This window comes from Drosophila persimilis, unplaced genomic scaffold, assembly GCF_003286085.1.
Source record: "Drosophila persimilis strain 14011-0111.01,24,50 unplaced genomic scaffold, DperRS2 tig00000002-arrow-pilon, whole genome shotgun sequence".
Classification (NCBI taxonomy): domain Eukaryota; kingdom Metazoa; phylum Arthropoda; class Insecta; order Diptera; family Drosophilidae; genus Drosophila; species Drosophila persimilis.
Window position 1 is genome coordinate 18,215,925 of NW_020825289.1, and position 20,644 is coordinate 18,236,568.

The following is a 20,644-nucleotide window of genomic DNA, read 5'->3' on the forward strand; positions in this document are numbered from 1 at the left end:
TATAACGAATATATAGGTACATATGTATGTACACATATCGCACCCAAACAGGGGTTTGGCTGTTGTTCAGATATTTTCCTCAGTGTAGCCGGGATTGCACCTACACCTACAGACGCCTTGCCAGTGTCGCCGGGGCCCCAGTTATTGTTGCAATTAATAAGGATGTCGCCAGCGGGCAAAAAGCAAGCGGCGTCTGCCGTGCGTTGCCACTTGGTCGGGCGGCAGGCAGCCACTCGTCGGGGGGCTGCCCCACTGACTGACCCCAGTATTTCTCCTGCCACACAAGAGGAGGGGGGAGGGAAAGACCGTGAAATGTCCTTTGCACATTACATTTGCATTGCAGTTACAAGAATTTCGCATTTATCGCTGCAGCAGCAGCAACAACAATAACGAGGCAAAAGATGAACATGCAACGCAGAGGAGATGCAGGAGCAGATGCAAAATAAAGGGGCATGGCCGGTAGGAGGAGCAGAAGCAGAAGCAGAAGAAGAACCAGAACCAAGAGGTTCTCAAGAGAATGCGACAACAATGGACACTGGGCCAGAAATCTCGTCGCCAGCGTCGCTAACAACTCGTGGCATTGCAGCTGCCAGATGTGGCAGGAATAGAGATGTGGCAGGCGGGGGGCGGGTGGCGAGGCGGGTGGTGAGGCGCAACATTTATTGTTTGCAAAGCCTTGTTTATTATTTTACGTGCAGTTCTCTCTGTTGCCATCTTCAGCTCCAACAGGAGCATGACGCAGGGGCAGAGGCAGGCAGCAAGGGCTGGAGATGCAAGGACTCTTTATGATTCACTCGGTGGCTCCTTTTTGGTCGAGGACATTTTGTAAATAGCAATGCCGTGCCCCGGCACAGAGGCTTGGCTTGGCTTGGCCTGTACTGGGATTTTCTCATCGTTCTCCAGGACTCCACCTCTTCCTCTCCCGCAGTCTCTGCCCCACCTACTAGCTGCGATTTTATTCACTCTCCGCGGTTTATGTGTGGCCCCTGCCCGTGCCTCTGCCGCATTCTCCTGACCCGGAACCTCCGTATAGCCCCCACACCCGGTTGCACCTCGTCCGTCACTCGTTGGAGGAGGCTGGTGCTGCTGCTGCGTCTTGGACTTGGGCCCTGGGTCCTGGGATGCGGTTTTCTTTATGTTTTTTAATGCCGTGCGCCAAAAGTCCTTTTGTTTGTACACTTGTACTTTATGTACCGAGCGAAATTTATGCGCCTCTAAGTGGATTCGTGGATTTCCATCGCTCCACCGCACCGCACAAAACCCCACCCCATTTCTCAGTTTCCTGTTCCTGCATTTGTGCCTGCCAAACAGGAAATGCAATCCTTAGCATCCATAAAACTTGTCCAAATTCTTGGGCCCCGGCCCAAGGCAAATGGGCAAAAGGGTCTCTCGGCCTTGTTCCCTCCAACGAACAAGCCCCAGTCTCTCCCTCAAGACGTCCCAGCATCCCACCATCGGACATCCAGCCAGGCCCTGCCGTCTTCTGGTTTCGTCCATCCATCGAATCCAACGATTATTCGGCGCGTGTAAAGGCCCTTGGCTGACTCCTCATCTGCACATTTAATCGAAGAAGTTTGCACGATATTAAAGATGCCCCAAGCCCCGGCCTACGCTCGTTGAAATCCCACTATGTTGCACAAAACGGACATACAAATGGAGGCCTGTTCAAATCCTCAATTAACACGAAAACAAAACGAAACCAATCGCAGGACAGACGCGGGTGGGGGATAAAAAAGGACGAAAAGGTAATTTCTGTTGCTAATTGGAAATCGAGGGGAGTAAACGGCAGAAAGACATCGCGGGCGAGTGCAGCCAGATGGAAATCAAGGGAAAGACTTGCGCCACAGGGAAACCGGAAGCAAAGACACTCCTCCCACCACCAGGAAAAGGCTCAACGTTGGTCAGTGCTCAGGAAAGCGTCGCAAAATGTTTGCCCATTTTGAAGGAAATTAATGCGAAACGTAACAATCGAATTAGGCTCCAAGGAACAGAGCCCAAGAACCCATCCGTACGAACCGCTCCGAAACCGATTCGCCACGAATCGTTACACGATTCAAAAGGTGGGGAAAACGAGAAGACCTCCCCCATGACCTTCACAGACTGGGCCATACTCAAAATTGATTTTAGGTATTCATTGGCAATGGGATGGGGGAGGATTTCAGGGCAGGGCAGATGCTGGGTACCAGCAAATTCTCATAAATTAAACATGGCCCCACACATAAACTAACGTGAAAAATGCCAGAGCAGTGCCGCATAAAAACGCCAATGGGGGGAAGGGGGCTTGGTGGTGGAAAAACTCAGCATTTAACTGTATATTTGAAATATTTTAAATATAAATTTCAATATTTAACTGCGTTCGCCGACAGGAAACGGTTGCCAGGCCAACAGCCAACAGCCAACGAGCGATGGTAGCAGCGGAAGAGGAAAACGGTGGCAGCCGGACGGGCGGGACGGGAAGGATGGGAAGGACGGGCAGGACGGGAAGGACGGGCAAGAGAGCGGAAATGATCCATCGACGCTCGTGTTGCTGTCCCAAAACGGTCCCATCCAGTTTTTGGGCATTGGTCATGGGTTGGACTCCCAAAAAAAAAAAAACAAGAACCAAAAAAAAGCACTAGCCGATGGTTGATATACACTTTAAAAATACACTGAAAATTGTCTGAAATTGAAGATGGAAATCCGCCGATTCCTGCTCATCAAAAATATCAAACCAGAATGAATAAATATCAATACTTTAGGAGCCTATGAGATGCTTCAATCGCTCTGCATTGCCAAGCCTTTTAGCAGAATAGGTTATACCCTCTGGAAGGGCATAAAAAGGTCTCTCGTTCGTTGTTGCTGCTGACTTTCGGCCACAAAAACGTTGAAAATATTTGTGTTTCCACTTATTTGCATTAATGCCACGAACCGATTTACTGTCTCTCCATCTGTCTGTCTATCTGTGGGTGGATTTCGGGGCACATAAGCCCGAGCAGACTGAACCAATTCCGCTGAGCGGGTGGGAGCAGAGTGCTCTCCCTCGAAGGGGTCAAGCCAATAAATAAATAAATACATACATACGAGTACGCGTACGAGTATGAATTTTGATTGGGGAACTGGGACAACAGTGCTTTTGCCTTCTTTTCGTTTGTACTTGTAATTCACACACATATTTTTGAAAAGGTAGGGGAATACACAGAAAAACCAGTCTAAATCGAGGAAAATGTATTTGGAATTGTATAAATTGAAATAATACTTAAGGCAGCGAAATGTGGCATCAACGAGAGTTGAAGAAACCCAATTGGGCGAAAATACTGGGGTCCAACCATGCCCTAAGGAAGTTCCTTTGTCCCACCCATCCAACCAGATCTGTGGCAGCCACTTCGAACTGCCCTAAGTCTAGTCTGCTCTCCAGAAAACCGATCAAGTCCGCAACTTCTAGTCTACAATCCAGAAAACCCGCACGTCCAGCGAAACTTAAGCTTAACAAGTGCTGGCAAATGGCCACAGATCCCGCCAATCTTTGTGCTTCCAGCCCAGAGGAGGCCGATAAGATAGATAAGGCCGAGCCTAAGGAGAAGTCCAAGACGAAGCCAAAGGATAAGCAGGAGCCCAAGTCGTGGGACGAGCTGGAGCGCAGGCCGAGCGATGATCTGGAGCCCAAGTCGCAGGATGAGCAGGAGTCCATTGGGGATGCAAAGCAAACTAAGAAGAAGCCCCTGGATAGGAACCGGCCGTCGAGGAGTCCATTCTCGGCACACCGAAGGCAGTCGCCCCGCAGGTCCATTGATTTCACGAAGATAAAATTCTTAGATGCCAGAACGGGGCTATGGGACACCCCAACGACACCCACCGACGAGGGGGATTCATGCTCGATGATCAAGCACAATCGTCGTCCGCGGCTGAAGATCGGGCCGGTCACATCGAGGAAGTGGTATGGGATTCCGCTGTGCGGTCGTCCCAGCCTGATCATGGGCATGCCCTGTCCGACGTCCAAGGAGACACAGCTGCGGCAGGAGCAGCTCTACCAGCAACCTGAATATCGGGATCAGCACGCACTCATGCTCCAGTCGCAGCTGCGCCAGCAAGAGGACTTTTATGACAAACAGACCATGCCCAGAACACTGCGGTTCGTACTCGGAACAGAGCCGTACGGGGTGCCCTCGAAAAAGCAGTTCCAGCGTGTGCAGAAGGGCCAGCGGTATTGCGGAAACTTTTACTACAACTAAATTCAAGGCTACTGAGCTGCAACTCAATAAATATTTGGCAATCGAAGGCTGTACATGTGCTGTACTTGAGTGGAAGAACTTTCAGGTATAGGGGGAATAACTGCTTGCCAGAATAAATTTAACAGCTTAATAGTTCAAAACGTCTTACGGATCTACGGTCGGTCAGATGGTTCTTCAAACTGCTTGCCTGACTGCTTTTCCTATTGCTTGTCATAGTAGGTTTCTGTTAACTGCTTGCCTGATGGCCATTGCTGTTTATTAAATTCTATCAGTAGGCTAAGGGATCTACTGCTTGCCAGATGGTTCTTACGTACTGCTTGTCCGACGCCAGCGGCTCTCCCACTGCTTTGAGCCAGCTGTTCTCTTCTCTCATTTATTCACCTGCTAGCCCACTGTTTTCCCCTGGGCCCGTAGCCCTTCAATGACCTGAGCGAACTTTTTGGTATTTAATATACCCCTGAAGTTGGGGTAGGGGCAACAGTGGGTAGGGAGGGGGGGGTGGGGGAGCAGGCCTCGCACGCAGACACAATTAAAATCGGGGGAAACGAGGGGCGGGGCAGCCAACACAAACACAGACCAAAAGGCGAAAACAGCGAAACAGCGCAATGGAAACGAGCAAATAATGAAGTGGATAAACTTTGCTGAAACATTGAGTTTTCGAACCGAAATCCAAATACAAAATTGAACAGTGGGAGAGGGAGGCAGAGAGAGGGAGACTGTTAGCCATGAGAATAGAGCAGAAGTAACGGAAAAGCAGTGGAATGAGGGGGGAATGCTATTTTCCTGTATTATTCAAAGGTATCATGGCATCGTGAGGCGTGCGTACACACACACACACACACACACACACAACCTTTTAGAAGGGCCAGGCAGACGGGAAAAGCGTGGCGGAGCAGCATGGGAAAACTTTTGTAATTACAATAAAATTTTCACAAATAACTTGCAATTGTTTGTGCCGTAACTGGGAGCCAGGGAGAGGACGGTCGAAGTTGTCTGAAAAGTGGGGAGGGACGTTAAGCAGCAGGTCCTTGAAGTCCCAATGCGAATGTGTTAATATTGTTGTGCCCTGCTCTTCCTTCCAACCACCGCCCCCCCCTTCCATCTATGATGCAAAAGTGACAAAAATACAAAAGAAAATGAAAAGAAAACACCGCAAAAATGTCTCCTTGAGTTTTCCCCATTTCGCCCGACCCCGAAATAAATTAAAATATAATTAAAAATAAGAGACACACACAGAGATAGATAGATACAGAAAGAGAGAGAGAGAGAGAAAGTTTATTCAAAAACGTGGACCGGAATCGAATGGAGTCGTCTCGGGACAGGGGAACCATATCCTACTGTACCCGTCCTCTGGTCAGTCCCACCGGAGATTGCGTGCCTGGCCAATCCTGGCTGAATCCTGGCTGAATCCTGAATTCTATACCGAACATTGTCTTGCAAATTAATCTTCCAAAAATGTCTAAGTGCCATGCGGGGAATGGGGATTTTTTGGGGCTGAGTTCTCTTGTTTTCCATCTTATTTATGAGCTCAAATTCGGACTGGCTCTCTTTGCATGCAAATATTTATGATACGATTGTATGGAAATATTTGTATTTAATTTTTTGAAAAGTGTTGCCCAAGAAGCAAGTGCTGCACTTTTAGGTACGAAGTGGTATGAAGTAGGGGCAACGGCAGCATAAGAACTCTGAAGAGAATCAACATCAACAATGTGTGCGAGAAAACTCTAGTTAAACCAGAAACGAAAACATCCTCAAGGAAATACGGAAACACCCACAACATCCCCATTCCCATCCCCATCCCCATCCCCATTCACACAACAAACACCATGGGGGGAGGAGAGCTCAAGGAGGGTGGGGGGAAGGCAAATGAATCTAAAGATTACGAATGTCTGGTACATCTTCAAAATAAGAGTACAATACATACTATGAACGCTACGCTTCGACTGTAGGATACCCTCTACTTGCACTCTGCGAATGAATCGCTCTCCTAAATTTCTCACTTCAAGATACCCTACAAGCCCCAGGAATATGCATATACCCTTTGCCACCCTGTACTATGTACTTAGTAAGGAAATAGACGAGCTGTGAGAGAGAGAGAGATGAAGGTGGTAGGAGCGTGGTCGGAGGTGCCTGGCAGACTCGATTCACGATTGATGTGGCGGATCCTGCGAGTGTGAATGGTCGCCCCAGAGGACGAGCGGAAGAGGCGCAGCATTGGAGCCTTGATGGATGGATGGATGGATGGATGGATGGATGGATGGTTGGAGGCTTAGTCTAGAAGCAATGTAGCTTAAGCTCGAAGCTTTCAATCGGACGGGGGTGAGGGCACATAGCTCTTGTTGTATTTTATTGATTTGTTTTGCCTTCAACAGCTTTCCCCAGCTGCCCAAGCGACAGGGGCAGGGGCAGATGCAGAGGAAGAGAGTGAAAAGAAGCGGCAGGATAGGCGAAAAGGGACTACCTCTAGGTGCCGACTAATAAAGTTCATCAAAGAGGAGAAGTTTTTTTTATTTGGGGGAAACTGTGGCTGTGGACTCGCTCACGTAGCTCCCTTCTGCTCCCGCCGCTCACGTTGCATCCGACGAACGAAAGAAAAGTTTCTCGAGGACACGGAATGATGGCCTAAATGAAATTAGAAAACGAATTTATCTTAGCCTCGGTTACGGTCTCTCGATGTCTTCCGTATTTTCCTTATTTGTTTCGATTTTTATGAAGAGCATTTAAATAAATTCTTGCATCCTGCAGTGTTTCCCGATAAACCTTTTTTTTTCCTGTTTATAAATAGATTTCACTCTCTACATCTGTTCGGTACAAACATCTGGAAATCGGAAATTGGTAGACTGATTCCTCGAGAATTAGGGCAAATGTTATGAAATGATTCGCGTGGGGCTCTGGGCCTGGAAGCGAGGGGGAATCGTTGAGTCTGTCTTCCTTTGAATTCGCACAATATTGTGCGGAATTAGATTTAATTACGCTTCTCGCTCTCAAGTATAATAAGGTCCCCTCCTTAGAGGAAAAAACAGGTAACGAGGAAGTTACAACGAAAAGGAATTCCTTAAAATTCACATTTTTCGCTCCCAATTGGCATTTACCTGGAAAATTGCAGGCCAAGCGACCCCAAGGGGATTCACAGTGTGGCGTGTAACAAGTGTTTGTGGCGCAACGGAGCTTCCACCCCCTGAGGGGCACATATGGAGTCTTTTAAAAGGTAATACTCTAAAAAAATTATATGGCGGAATGGTGCACACAGAAACAAGGATATGTAGATTTTTATTTGAACTGCGTTCTAAGTATGACGAAAGACATTTGGCCCAACATACCCCAAAATTACGGAATACATAGACGGAATCTGAAATTAAATTTTAAACAAAACAAACAAAAATGCTTCGAACCTTGGAGTTGGCTTCGAACTTATACACATAGTAGGAGGTGTATAACAGTTTCACTGAGAAACGCAGTATGAGCAACAAATAGAAGACTGATGATGGCACTTCTACTGCTGTGTGATTGCTTCTACCCAGTACTTATATTGTAGCAGTAGTAGTAGCGTACGCATACTGCTTGTAGTAGACTTGCTCTCGGCCACTATGTACGTATACGAACTTATACCATGCAGGCTGCTCTGCTTGGTATTTAGCTTGTACTTCTACCACGCGTTGTATGCGCTCTAGCATACCGTGAGAGATTATACTGTGAGAGAGTGACTCGCACTTATATCACCCCAACTTGGTATTCTTGCATTATTTCCACCCTACGTTGTATGCGCTACGTACGCTCTTTACTTCTACCACGCGTTGTATGCGCTCAGATCAACATTATACTCGCATATGAGTGTACTTATACTCTTACTTCTACAAGGCGTTGTGTGCGCTCTCACTCAATCTACATACGTATACTCCTACTAGCCAGCTTATACTTATACCTGAGCGCGTGAGAGAGCTTGTTCGCGTATAAGTAGGTCTTGGAGCCATCGAAAACCGGCTTTTGATCGACTGGGGGACTCCAGCCAACGCACCTGCAGCATTGAAGTGGCAAGTGGTAGCAGTACGACTGGCTGTAGTAGTAGCAGCAATAAACAATGTGCTCCAACTGTTTACAGACAGCCACATGGGCTCTCTCTCGCTCTCTCTCGCTGTCGCTCTCATACTCTCTATGTTGCCACATGCTGCATGCCACCGAACAGTGGGCATCGCATCGTTCTTTGTCTTCGTCTTTTGCCGTCGTCTGGTGTCGTTGTCGTCGTTTGGCTGCTGCGTTGCCGGAATCGAGGTTTTAGTTCGGTTTTAGCTCTGATTCCGTGTGGACGCTTCGCCCTCGACCAGCGTCTAGTATCCGTATCGGTCCGTTTCTTCGATTTGCGCGTCGCATGGAGCCCCGCATACATATATCCGAATACGCACACGCACACACGCACACCCGCACACAGATAGAGTGTATGCACAGTGGAGTCGGCAGCAGCAGCAGCAGCAGCAGCCGCGACAGCGACAGCGACAGCGACAGCGACAACAACGCCAAATTATCGAGTCTGCGCCAAAAGTGATGGCAATTGCGAATCTTAAAGAGGTTCCCGCTTATCCCTAAAAACCGCCCAAAAAAAAAAGTGGAAAGAACTGTCCCCGCCAGTGCTCGTGCCCCCCTCCGTCACACGCACACCATTTCGGTTACGGGTTCGGTGCCCCTCGTCGTCCGCTGTCGGTACCTCCATCGCCATCGTCGTCGTCGTCGTGGTCGTGGTCGTGGTCGTCGGGGGTCATGTCACATGTCCTGGTGGCTCCCGGTGCTGTCCTGTGCCTCTGACGCCGCCGCCACCGTTTCGGGGCGGCAGCCGGGATAATGCGGCGTTAGGCCCAGAGACTCTTGCGCGAGAATTGAAATTCGAAATTGTTGTGGCAAAGGCAAAGGCAAAGTGGTGCGAGGGTAACACGCCGAGAAACCAAAATAAATGTGTGGCAGAGGCAACAGCGGTGACTGCTGCTAGTTATAGCTTCTAGTTCCAAGTGCAACGCGACAACAGCAGCAACATCTGTAGAGACAACAACAGAAGCCATCACTAGTGTTAGAATAAATGGCCTGCAACATGGCTTTGAATCCGGTATTAACAAAAGAAGAGGAACACCAGCAACAGCAACAGCAACATCTGCAACACCAGGAGTTTCAACAACTTCAATTGCAGCAGGAGCAACAAACCAAATGGCAGCAACATGCAACGAAACGTCGACGATGCCATCAACATTGGATTAAAAATCTTCAAATTCTGGGAATGGGTAAGTCTTCAAGCAGTCAGGAGAGCGGCAGGACAACCATAGGAGGGTAACCATGGCAACAGCTGTTGCACCATTTCATATTGTATATTGCATGCCAGTTGCATGCGGCCCATTTCGAATTGACGAGCCTAAACATGCGCCTAATAGACGTTTGCGGTCCGAGATGTCCAAAAGGGATTGCATTGATGAGAGATCATTCGGCTCCCTCCCCCCCGGACCCCTGTCCACCAGCTAATGGGTGTGGTTACGTGGATGGCATCTGGAACTCCGCCCTCGGTGGTCAGCAGCCATTCGCTCTAGTAGGAACAGCCACAGCTTGCCTTAGGGCTGTCGTAGAATTGGAAACTAATTAATAATTATACAATACTATGAGGAGCAAGAACCCGGCACCACAAACCGGACACACGTACAGCAGTCCAGCAATCGGCCCCAGCGCTCGACTTCCGCTGCAATCAGACGCATTATCGCCGGACAGGTTGGAACTGGTATTGGAACTGGCATAGGGAACGGGAATTGGCTGGGACTGGGACTGGGACTGGGACTGAGAATCGGTTCTTGTGTGCATGTCATGCACTTGTGGTCTTATCGAGAGCTTCCGCCCCCCAATCCCCAATCCCCAATTCCCAATCCCCAATCTGCTGCTTTTTTGCCTCACAGCAAAACCAAAACCAAAACCCTGAGTAAATCCAAACGAAAAACCAACAATCAAAAATAATTTACAAAATACAAAATACTACCACTGTTCGGTTTTTTGTGGTTTTTTGCCTCGACATTTGTGGGCGTGTGCCAGAGAGAACGCCCATCATTAAAAGCTTCAGTGATAGGGCCCATCGAGGGAGGGCATCATAGGAGGGTTCTAGACCAATTAGTTGAAGAGGAAAGCACCTGCTGGAAAGCCCACAGCGGAATGGAACCACAAAAAAAGAAAGAAGGAAAACAAGTAAAGCAAAAAACAGAATCAAAATCAAAATCAGAAACGGAAGTCCATCTATATATGTATCTACATAGATCTATGTATAGGTGTCTGAGTGTGTGTGTATGCGTGGATGTGTTTGTGCGAAAAGGAAAAAGGAAAAGCATGTATTTGTCAGCACAAAATAATCAAGGATCATAATATGTCAACAAACAGACAGGCAGCGGCAGCGGCAGAGACACAGAATCCGAGTCTGAGGACAGGAGGACAACATAGGACCAGGACAGGACCAAAAAAAAAACAAGCACAAGGACACCCCAAACGCAGAAAAGTTGCGTACGTCAAAGTGTTTGTATCAGTGTGTGTGTGTGTGTCCATGTGTGTGGGTGAAAGCATAGAAATGTGTGCCACCAGAGCACCAGCAGCAGCAGCAGCAGCAGCAAACTGAAGCCAGAATCTGAGGCAGCGGCAGCAGCAGCAGCAGGAAAAGTGTAGGACAAACATTCCGTAATAGATATAGCGGACAGCCGTAGAGGAGGTGGTAGATATGGGGGCATGGGGGCATGGGGGCATGTGGGCCCCCCACCCCCCCTGGAAAAGTCGACGCGTCGCGACTTGTCGTTTTTGTGTCTTTGACAGTTGGGCAAATGTGCTGAAGTGCATTGACAATACCACGATCCAAGTACAGCGCTTGACCAACCAAAACCAATAGCAAAAGCGAAAAGGAACAGAAAGGATAAGGGCTGTGGGGGAGCGGGATGGGGCCACTTGCCACTTGAAGCGCAGAACCAGAGAAAGCGCACTGCTTGCCCCTCCATTCAAGGGGGCAAAGTGTTAGGCACACACAAAGAACGGAGAGAGCGAGTGCGAGTGCGGACTGGCAGCATATCTCGATAGATAATCTTGCCCCACACTCGAGTCCGGGGGCACAATCTGCAGGCAGTATCTTCAGGGCATTCTCCCTCTCTCACACTCTCTCTCTCTCTCTCTCTGTGCCACACTGACTGCAACTGACTTTGTGTGCGGTACGCTGTCATTCCCTGGTCTCTGGCTGGCAAAAGTTAATTGCGGATCCAGAGAGCCAGAAAGCGAATCTTTTGAGAGATTGCTCCACGGCTAAAACGCCCTCCATAGTGCGGCACTCTCTGTTTCCGTCTCTGTATCTGTGTGTGTGTGGTGTATCTGTGTGGGCAGCTGAAACTGAAAGAAACGCTTGGCAAAAAAACAAAAAAAAAAAGCAGTAAAAGAAACGCCCATGTTTGGCCAACACTGACTTGCAGCTACTACTTGTCGATGGCTTAACGAGTGCCAGAGCCAGAGCCAGAGCCAGAAACAAAAACAGAGCCATAGCCATAGCCAGAGGCAACGACAGTTTATAATTTTGTGCGGCCCCCCTTTGGCCGTGCAACGCCCCTGCGGGCACCTTGAGACGATGGCTCCAACCAGTTTAGCGGCAGCCAGCCACCCACGCGGTCTGCTCGAAGCCGATTGACACACTGGCCACAAGTGGAAGCCACCGCAAGTGGAAGCTCAGTCTCAAGTGGAGAACAGCGGGGAGGGGGGCTGGCCCAGAAGGAGCGTGGGCTTAAGACGCGTCTGATAACTTACGTAATTATAAACCAAATATCTAAAGCTGTTGCATGGGGGACACTGGAGCGGCAAAAGGGAATCGAATCCAGTTTCCGTATCAGATTTATCAGATCAAATTTGAAATCGAACAAGTCATCCACAACCGTTTGCAAATCAAAATCTGAGGCGCATGGCAATTCCATAGAGGGATTCCAGTTTTTTTAAGTTTTTGAGGTTTTTTCTGTAAGTCCAGATATGAATGATACCTTGTCTTAGGTCAGATTGTTGTTTTCCTAGTCCTTCTAAAACCCGTTTAAATACTGGAAACCATCTAATTTTCTCCCCCATTTCTAGTCCTATGATAAACCTCCTAAAATTGCTGCCTTATGCTTCAGTTTGAGATCATATTCATGCTCTTAGAATGTTTTATTTTCCGGTCTATAGTTCTAGGAACATTTTCTTTCCTTATGCCTGTTCTTTCTCGCAGTGTTGGCTGGACCCAAAAATAGACAGTTAGACATTGCATTGGCCAAAGAACCAAAAACAAACGAAAATATTTGTGGAAGGGGAAAGCTGACAACTGAAACTGAATCTTGTTTAGCATAGGCCATAAAAATACCCATATGTTTATAAATACAATCGCCAGCATGTGGCAAAGGTGCAGCAGTGCAGCCAGTGCCAGTGCCAGTGCCAGTGCCAGTGCCAGTGCCAGTGGCAGGGGCAGTTGTCATACAGTTGCACTTGAAGTCGCCACACCAAGTGGATGGCAGAGAAGTCCCTCCCGCTGCGTCCGCCCTCGGTCGCATATCGTAGCATGTGGTAATTGGCCCCGAGGCTGCGTCTTCTAGGTGCCCCTGCCACACCACAGATTTATGTGGTTCTCAACACATGCCACCATTAGATGGCCCCTTGCTACGGTTCAGCTCTCACACACGTGAAATTGTTGTAACTGTTTGTCTGTTTTCAAGAGCTGCAAACGGCAAACGGCAGGGAAAAACTATTCTCGATGAGAATTGGCTCAGAATTTCAATTATCGGGATATCAATTGTATACAGAGCGGCAGGGTAAGGGTCCAGGGGCAGCGGCCGTGGCAGGATATTAGCAATGTGCAGCCTGGCGTGCTTCCTACGCAGAATATCCGCAGACCCCAGAAGGATGGGGCTGCCACATAGATGATTGCTCCCTTCACTGCCGCCCGCCGATGACTGGCTTTGATGGGTTTGCCTCCGACATTGATGCGAATTGATTTGGTTAGTCAGATGTCGGACAGTCGTGGAGAGCAGGGGCGGCAGTGGTGGCAGTGGTGGCAGTGGCGGCAGGGGCAGCAGGCAGTTCAATGAATAAATAAAAATGGGGCAAATCAAGCAAGATGCCAAATGAGGCTCGTCATAGACAGAACCAATAGATGAAGGAGACAGACACAGACACAGAGACAGAGACAGAGTCTTCCTGCGGTTGATACGATGGTTGGCACTTTTCTTTTTTAGAGGGGAATAAATTTAATGGCCCTCCCATCCCTGCTGGGGTCCTGCTGCTTCGCCGGCTCTCTTCGGGCTCACTTCGGGCTCACTTCAGTTCCTTGCGGTTCAGTTGAGTAATTGAAAAACCATTTCAAGGTGAGAGACCCAATGGACGGATGGCTTCATCGCAGGCCATCTCCACGAGCCCTCTCCGGGTTGGCTGCTAATTTAAATTTATGAATTTTAGAAAAACATCTCAATATAAGAGGGATATATGTATATCAATCTATACATATACAGCCACAGCCGCAGCCACATCGATGCCGGGGAGCCGTCCTTCCACGCACTTTCACTTTTCTTGAGTATTTAATCAAGTGTGAATAATTGCATCATTCTGCCTCAAAGAGAGTCGATTTCCTTTTGTGTTTGTGCGCCAGCCAGCACTTTGTGTGTGTGTTTTTGTGCGGGAGGGGGGAGTGTGTGTGTGGCAAGACTGATACCGATATGTAGGCCAACAGAGGATGGGCCTGGGGAGAGCCTTCCCCAGTCCCAACAGTCCCAGTTTTACTTGAGACACTGTTTCGGTTTCAGCAAATCAAATTCAAAGAAAGTTTGGATGAATTTTCACTTCGGTAAGCGGCAAGTGGCTTCATTGTCTGTGTGGCGTGTGTGTAGTGGGTGTGGCACGGTTCATGTGGCAGGCAGGCAGAAAGACTTGCATATTTTGAGGCTGTTGATACAACGATATTGAAAAATGAATATTTGATCGGGCAAATGTTTATATTTACGAGCATGTTGAGAAGTAGTGCCAGTGCCTGCCAGAGCAGGCTTTTGTGGCATGCATCATTCATGCGGCACTTAATTGAAGTGTGTTCCTGGCAGCTGCTGCAGCACGAACAGGAACAGCAGCATCTCAGCATCTGCCTTGCCTAATTCTGGCCAAAATTCCCTTTCAAGTCAGTCGCGTGTTCAACCGGTTGGATGTGCCACTAGCTCGTGGCTGTGGCTGTGGCAGCGGCAGCTTCGACAGCTGCAACCTGTGCAACTGTCGCATCAAAGCCGCGTATCCGTATCTGTATTCTGTCTGTATGTGTGTCTGTATGTGTGTATTGTGTGTGTGTGTGTGTGTGTGTGTATGGCTGATGACTTCTTGGCTTTAACGTGTGAACCGTTCGCGGTCGGTCCATGTCCATTGCACGCTTCAGTAATCCCCGTTCTCTCTCTCTCTCTCTCTTCGACCAGCCAGGCGGCCCTCGTCTTGTCCGAGTCACTTGCACACCTTTTGTGTGGATGGGGATGGGGATAGGATTGGGGCACATTATGTGTGTGTGTATGTGTATGTGTGAGGGGGCGGGTTGTCCAGTTGTCCGGTTGACGTGTGGTTCCGCTTCGACGGTTCTTTCTCTCTCTTTCGCTCCCCCGTCGTGTGAGTGTGTGGAAATCTGTGACGCGGCATTTGGCTGGGAAAACTTTAACTTTAACGACTCCACTTCGTTTAATTGCGACAGAGAGAAAAATTCGTTTTCCCCTGCAACATTCTGCTGGGAACCATTCGTTGCGCTGCCTCACTCCCCTGCCCCACTCCCCTCACCGTAAAACCCCCTCAGCAGATCAGGTTTCATACGCAGACATGCCTCATTGGTTCAGGCCATCCCCCCGAGCCGCTGGAGCCTGTCCAATCCTCATCGCATTGTCATTCGATTGCGCAAACATTATTTCATGAACGAGAAAGCATTTTGCATTCCACATGCCCCAGGCCTCCAGCCTGCAGCATCCAGGCGGGAGGGTAGAGCAGGTTAGGGTAACACTTAACCCTTATCCAACCAGCAGCATCGAAGCATTGTTCACCCCCTCCTCGACGGCTACTTCTGGAAGGCTACCCCTGGCTGTACAATTTGGACGAACAATGCCTCACTCCCACTGCCAATGCGAATGCGAAAAGACTTGAGGCAGGAGCTGGAGATGAAGCTGAAGATCTGTGTGAACGAGTGTGTGTGCCCCACCACACACGCTTTTGCAGCACAAACGGCAATTAAGCCAAACAATAAGCTGACAAACACTAGGGGCTGGCAAAAGTGGATGGGGAGGAGGCTGCGGGATGTACAGGAGCCAGGAGCTGCCCATCCATGTCTCAGCTTCTAATTTGTTTTGGCTGTACTTTATTTACATTTATACAACACTCTCTACTCTACGAAAACCAGGGGTTACAAAGTGCGGGATTCATTCCGAAAATATATCGAATGAAAGGATCCTCCAGGGACATCTCACGATAGGGAAAACTAACGAAAAAGGATCCCCCTAAGTCCCGAAAACATAGCGAATGAAGAGACTGCATCTCAAGCAACGAAAAAGATCCAAAAATAACCATATTCTAAAGCCAAACTAGGCCTTGGAGGTCGACAAATTTAGGAAGAGATTTAAAATGATGTCCTCCCAGAGATTGGGGTTCGTTTTTTAGAAATCAAATGCACATAAAATAAGGGCAAAAAGATCTTTTGAAATGTACATTTTTGAAGCTTTATTTGGGGGATCTTTTAAGAAAAAAAAAAACTCCTCAGGTAATCCATTGAAATCTCTGTCTATCAATGGGCAAAATCAGAATTAAACATAACAATTAATTCAATTAATTAATATTCTATCGAAATTCGTTCCTATACATACATACATTGTTTGGATGAAATTGGGCAATTTCTGAATCAGAATGGATATATCTATTTCTCTCACACAAAAGGGGGGCAGCAAACGTCCATCCTCTGTTATTGGGGATACACATCATTTTATTGAATACAATAAAATATAGAATTTATTCGCTTTATTTTGTTTCTGATTCAAAGTATTGATGACGTTCAGGCAAACTGCATTTTCAAGTTGAATGCAACTTTATGTCTCCCGCCGCCCACTCACTCGTTTATCTGTGGGGCCATAACTTTGGGGCTTCCCAACCTCCCCATCCCCCTCCCCCTTATAAACAGTAATAGTTTGGCTTTATGCCTGAGTGTGCGTGTGCGTGTAATGAAGCAACTGTCGCATACTCGCACTCAGAGTCCGACATCAGAGAAACTTCCTATCTAGGAGGCAAACAAAAAAAAAAAAAAGAGGAAAATGCCAGAGAGAAGCCCAAGAAAATGTATGAATATGCGGGAGAAGAGTGGACGGATGGCAATTTTCTCTTCTGTGAATGTCAGATGCGGGAAAGCCGAATGGGAAAAGCCGGATTTTTTAGTGTCCAATGCTGGATACAGTGCTCAAAGAGATACCATTCGAGTAGCCGGATATTTGCTGCATCAGCGTATAGGAATTTTTGGTTTATGTCCTCCCACATACACGTACACATACACACATTCCCAGCACAGCACCCGCCGCTCGGCCAGAAGGACACCAGGACCAACCCACCTCAAGACTGGAGGACTGGAGGATCCACACTCGTATTAGCCATGTAGGTTTATTTTGGCCTTGGATATTTTTGGTCCTGGCCGGAATGTGGCCGCTTTCTGTGCGGTGTAGGGGGGGGGGCCTTCAAATATGAAATTTATTCAAGTCACTCTGGTTTAATGTTTGGAAATGGACAGCAAATAACTTTGGAGTTGAGCGTTTACAATAACAACACGGCAGGGGAATTGTCCCTGTGTCCCAGGACCTGCCTCTATTTCATAATGACCCTCCTGATGATGATGATGATGATGATGATGATGATGGTTTCCTTAACCATTTTGTAGCCCCTTCGGTCCAGTGATGGGTGGGATATGAATGCGTTGGCTACCTACCTACCATAAGAATGCCTTCCAATTACCTCCAGCTTCTCGGTCCCATTCTGACAGAACGAATCCTTTCCGTTCCGTTCCATTCCTTTCCTTTTTTTGTGTCTGTGTGTGCCATTTTCGCTTCAATTTCGATTTTTACTGAAATGATTTTTTAAAGATAATATTAGGAAAAACCCATCAAAGTAAAAGAAAATCCTGCCGAGCCATTCCCTGTCTCCACCTCCACCTCCAGCTCCTCCACCACTTCAGCCCCAGAGCCTCATCCTTTGCCCCACTTCCAATTATCCATTTTCCAATATCTAAACCCACTTGGGCCCGAAGCCTGCAGCCGCTGGAGGAGACAGCAGACAGGAGACAGTGCCGCATAAATTGATTGGATGATGTCGCTTTTTATGTCGTTTGTGCTCATCCCCCCCGTCCGACATTGTACCCCCATCTCTGGTTGGCGTTTCCTTGAGATTCTGTGAATTTCATAAGTTGATGCGATGCGTAGCATGTGTTATAAATAAATCAAGCATTCTGGGTGGCAATCTCTTAGAAATTCGCTGCCAGGGAAGCTCCATTCACCATAGTCCTCCCCCCTGAGTTTTTTATCTTTCTGTTTGGTTTTCTCTGGAATTCTCATTTAATTCAAATGGAGCTTAGAATTGATTGGAGCAGTGGACCGTCCCCTGGGTAACCAAGCAGTAGACTGGAGGGATGGTCACTTTTAAACAGTGTTGGAGAGCGTAATGCAGAGTTGGGGGTAGATGGGTGTAGATGGGTGTAGAACAATGACAAAATTATTGGAATGTGGTTAGGGAGGATTATATGTAGTCTTGAGCGGGTCTGTACGTGAGTAGTATTGGCGAGCGGAATGCAGTGTTGGATAGTGCAATGTAGTGTTGGACAGCCTGGGAATTCGTGATGTTTGATTATGGGTAATTCTTTGAGAATGGAAATGAATCTCTTGGGACAGTGGTAAGATGAAGGAGAACTGTGATGGAGAGCAAATCAGTTGGGGGACTGTCTGCATATTAAGTAAATTACATTGCAACATGCGTCCAAAGCATATCGAAATCTCTGTGTATCTTTGTGTGTTTGTGGGAGGTCGGGTCAACGGAGGTACAAACAAACAATGCCAGAAAGCTTCCCACCAGAAACCGCAAGTCAAGAGAGAGCGAAATCTCCCCCGAACGTTACAGCTAATTGCAACGCAACTGCACCACCTTTACCCCCATCCCTGTCCCCATCGCTATCGCTATTCCCAACCTGCCAGCAGCAGGCATTGCGTGCGGCTGCTGTGTGAGAACCCTCTGCCACAATTAGAGGCCAGAACAAGGGCCCTGCACCGAGCTCCCGACTTGCAACAGGTACAAACAGCACTGTCTAAAAAACCTAACGAGTCAACGCGATGACCACCAACAAAACCACTTGCCACTGCCACACGGCCACACTTCAACTCTTCAACAAGTTTCGCAGTAGTTCTCACAGCAATTTTTGAGCTCCCCACCGTAGCGCCTACAATTCGCCAATTAGAAGATGGAAGAGTAATCAATAGGAAGAGGGCCAAGGGCTTGCCAACGAATGGAATGGTTCGAATATATGGAATGTTGTGAGTAGCCAAAAGTTCTCCAGATTTGGCCAAATTTTTCGTGGATTTTCAAGGGTATTTCAAGCGTCGAACCTCTCTATATAGTGGGACTGCGGCTGCTGAAATATAGAGATAATCAAAAAGGTCCTTGGTGGGTACTTCCTTGCGATTATGGAAACAGTTTGGTGCCCAGAACAACCGCTTCCTGCGGGTGACTCTACGACAGTATCCAATTAAAACTTCTCCGAATACTATTCGTATTGGTCTTCTCTAAAGCCCAATTATCATTTTCATCTGTATGCCAAGTCTGCGCAAAGCTCAACTGATTTTGGTCATGATATAACCACTGGAAGATTGTTTTGTTATGGCGGAAAGTTTGTCAGCCGCGGATTTTGCACCACAGAACACGGAATCATATTTGAATTACGAAAAATAGCCCCACAGCCCCCCTCTCCAGCTGTACACGTGGCAGGTAATAAACACTCGCAAAACTGGGCTGCAGCATTATTAACAAAACTGTTGCCGCTCCACGCAGTAAGTTGCAAATTATCTGCCTCCACTCGTAATCCTACAACTGTTGTACATAGGTAGTTGTTTCTCGCTGGTCGCTGCTCCTGCTCGTGTCCTTGGGTGTCGCAGGGTCGAGAGGCTGCAGGTGCACGATCCACTGCGCTCGACCAGCAGGTGGCGCGTAGCTCCTTTTACTCACTTTTAATAAACGCTCCATCGTTGATGATGTTAATAATGCTCTTGCTGGTGGTGGCTCCTCCTCGTCCTGCCGCATTGTTAACGGTGATAAAGAGGGAAAGGGGGAGAGAGAGACCGAAGCCCGCTGCCTGCTGTGCGGCAAAGTGTTGCCAGTAATTGCAATTTGTTGCTTGCCAGTGCCGCCGCAGCAGTAGCAGTAACAGCAGTACAACTGAAAACAATCTAACTTGGATTTCCATTACGGCCCACAGACAAATCATTTCGAATCGCACCTTCTCCCTCTCTGTAACGCGATGCCGCAGCTCAACCCTCAATCGAGGAGGAGCCAAGTAGGATGCAGTTCCTGTCACTCTTGTCATTCAGAGACCACCCCGATTTAAGATCTTGAAAACAAGAAAAAGTCTACTCGAAATTAAGCAGACGAGAGGGGATTGATGGGGGATCTCCTTCGATCCGATGGACTTTAAACTCGATTCAAGATTCGATTCGCCTCTTGCCGCAATTGTCGTGCGGCAGGGAGATCGATGATGATGCTGATAGGGAGTGGCACGTTCCACGTAGCCAATGCTTTTGCTGGCATTGAGCAGAATGCGTCATGCAGCATGCAGCATGCAGCATGCACCATTAGAACGGAAATGTCGCTCCGTCTATTGTTATATCGTATTTGAACAAATGCGGCGCTGGAGCACGACTCCTTGTGCGACTTCCCATGCAAATGCCAAGCACGTTGCTGACAAGGGGGCGTGCCGCAAGCAGCCCCAAAGCCAAAAAGGAAGCGCCAGCCAAAAGGTGGCAACCCCCAAAAGACTCCGCAGCCACGCGGCTACGTTCGATTGATGATGGAGGAGCCAAGCGGATGTACTGCGACAATATGCTGAGGCAGCGCTATTATTTTTTTGTTGTATTTTTTCTTTTTGGCAGCCTACGTGTGGCCACGCCCACAGCGCACACAAGAAAAAGACCCGGAATGAGAGGGAATGTCTATAAAAATAAAGTCCATGGCTATGTCTATCTCTATCTCTATCTTTATCTGTTCTCTCCTCTCTCTGGGAAAATCATAATCGTCAAATTAATACGCGTCGGGAATTTTCGCCATGCTCCAAAACGGTGCTTGGCAACCCTCTAGGGTTGTCATCGTCATATCCACCAAAATCCGGCAAACGTGAGACCATTTAAAGCCAAACGCAA

General features: G+C 48.0%; 2 protein-coding genes across 4 annotated transcripts in view; both read left to right on the forward strand.

Annotated features, from left to right (window-relative positions):
- Positions 1-3,190: 3,190 nt before the first annotated feature.
- Positions 3,191-4,261, forward strand: LOC6592475. Its single transcript, XM_002017745.2, has one exon. The coding sequence runs from the start codon at positions 3,249-3,251 to the stop codon at positions 4,206-4,208; it is 960 nt and encodes a 319-aa protein (XP_002017781.1). The 5' UTR covers positions 3,191-3,248; the 3' UTR covers positions 4,209-4,261.
- A 4,275-nt stretch (positions 4,262-8,536) lies between these two features.
- Positions 8,537-20,644, forward strand: part of LOC6592474 (nephrin) — a 60,841-nt gene continuing 48,733 nt past the window's right edge. For all 3 annotated transcript variants that reach the window (XM_026986405.1, XM_026986406.1, XM_026986407.1), the window contains exon 1: positions 8,537-9,472. In XM_026986405.1, coding sequence (XP_026842206.1) covers positions 9,274-9,472 — 199 coding nt within the window. In that variant the 5' untranslated portion in view covers positions 8,537-9,273. The remainder of the gene's footprint in view (positions 9,473-20,644) is intronic.

Coding starts and splice junctions, on each gene's coding strand:
- LOC6592475 (XM_002017745.2), top strand. CDS start 3,249: ATGTGGCATCAACGAGAGTTGAAGAAACCCAATTGGGCGAAAATACTG.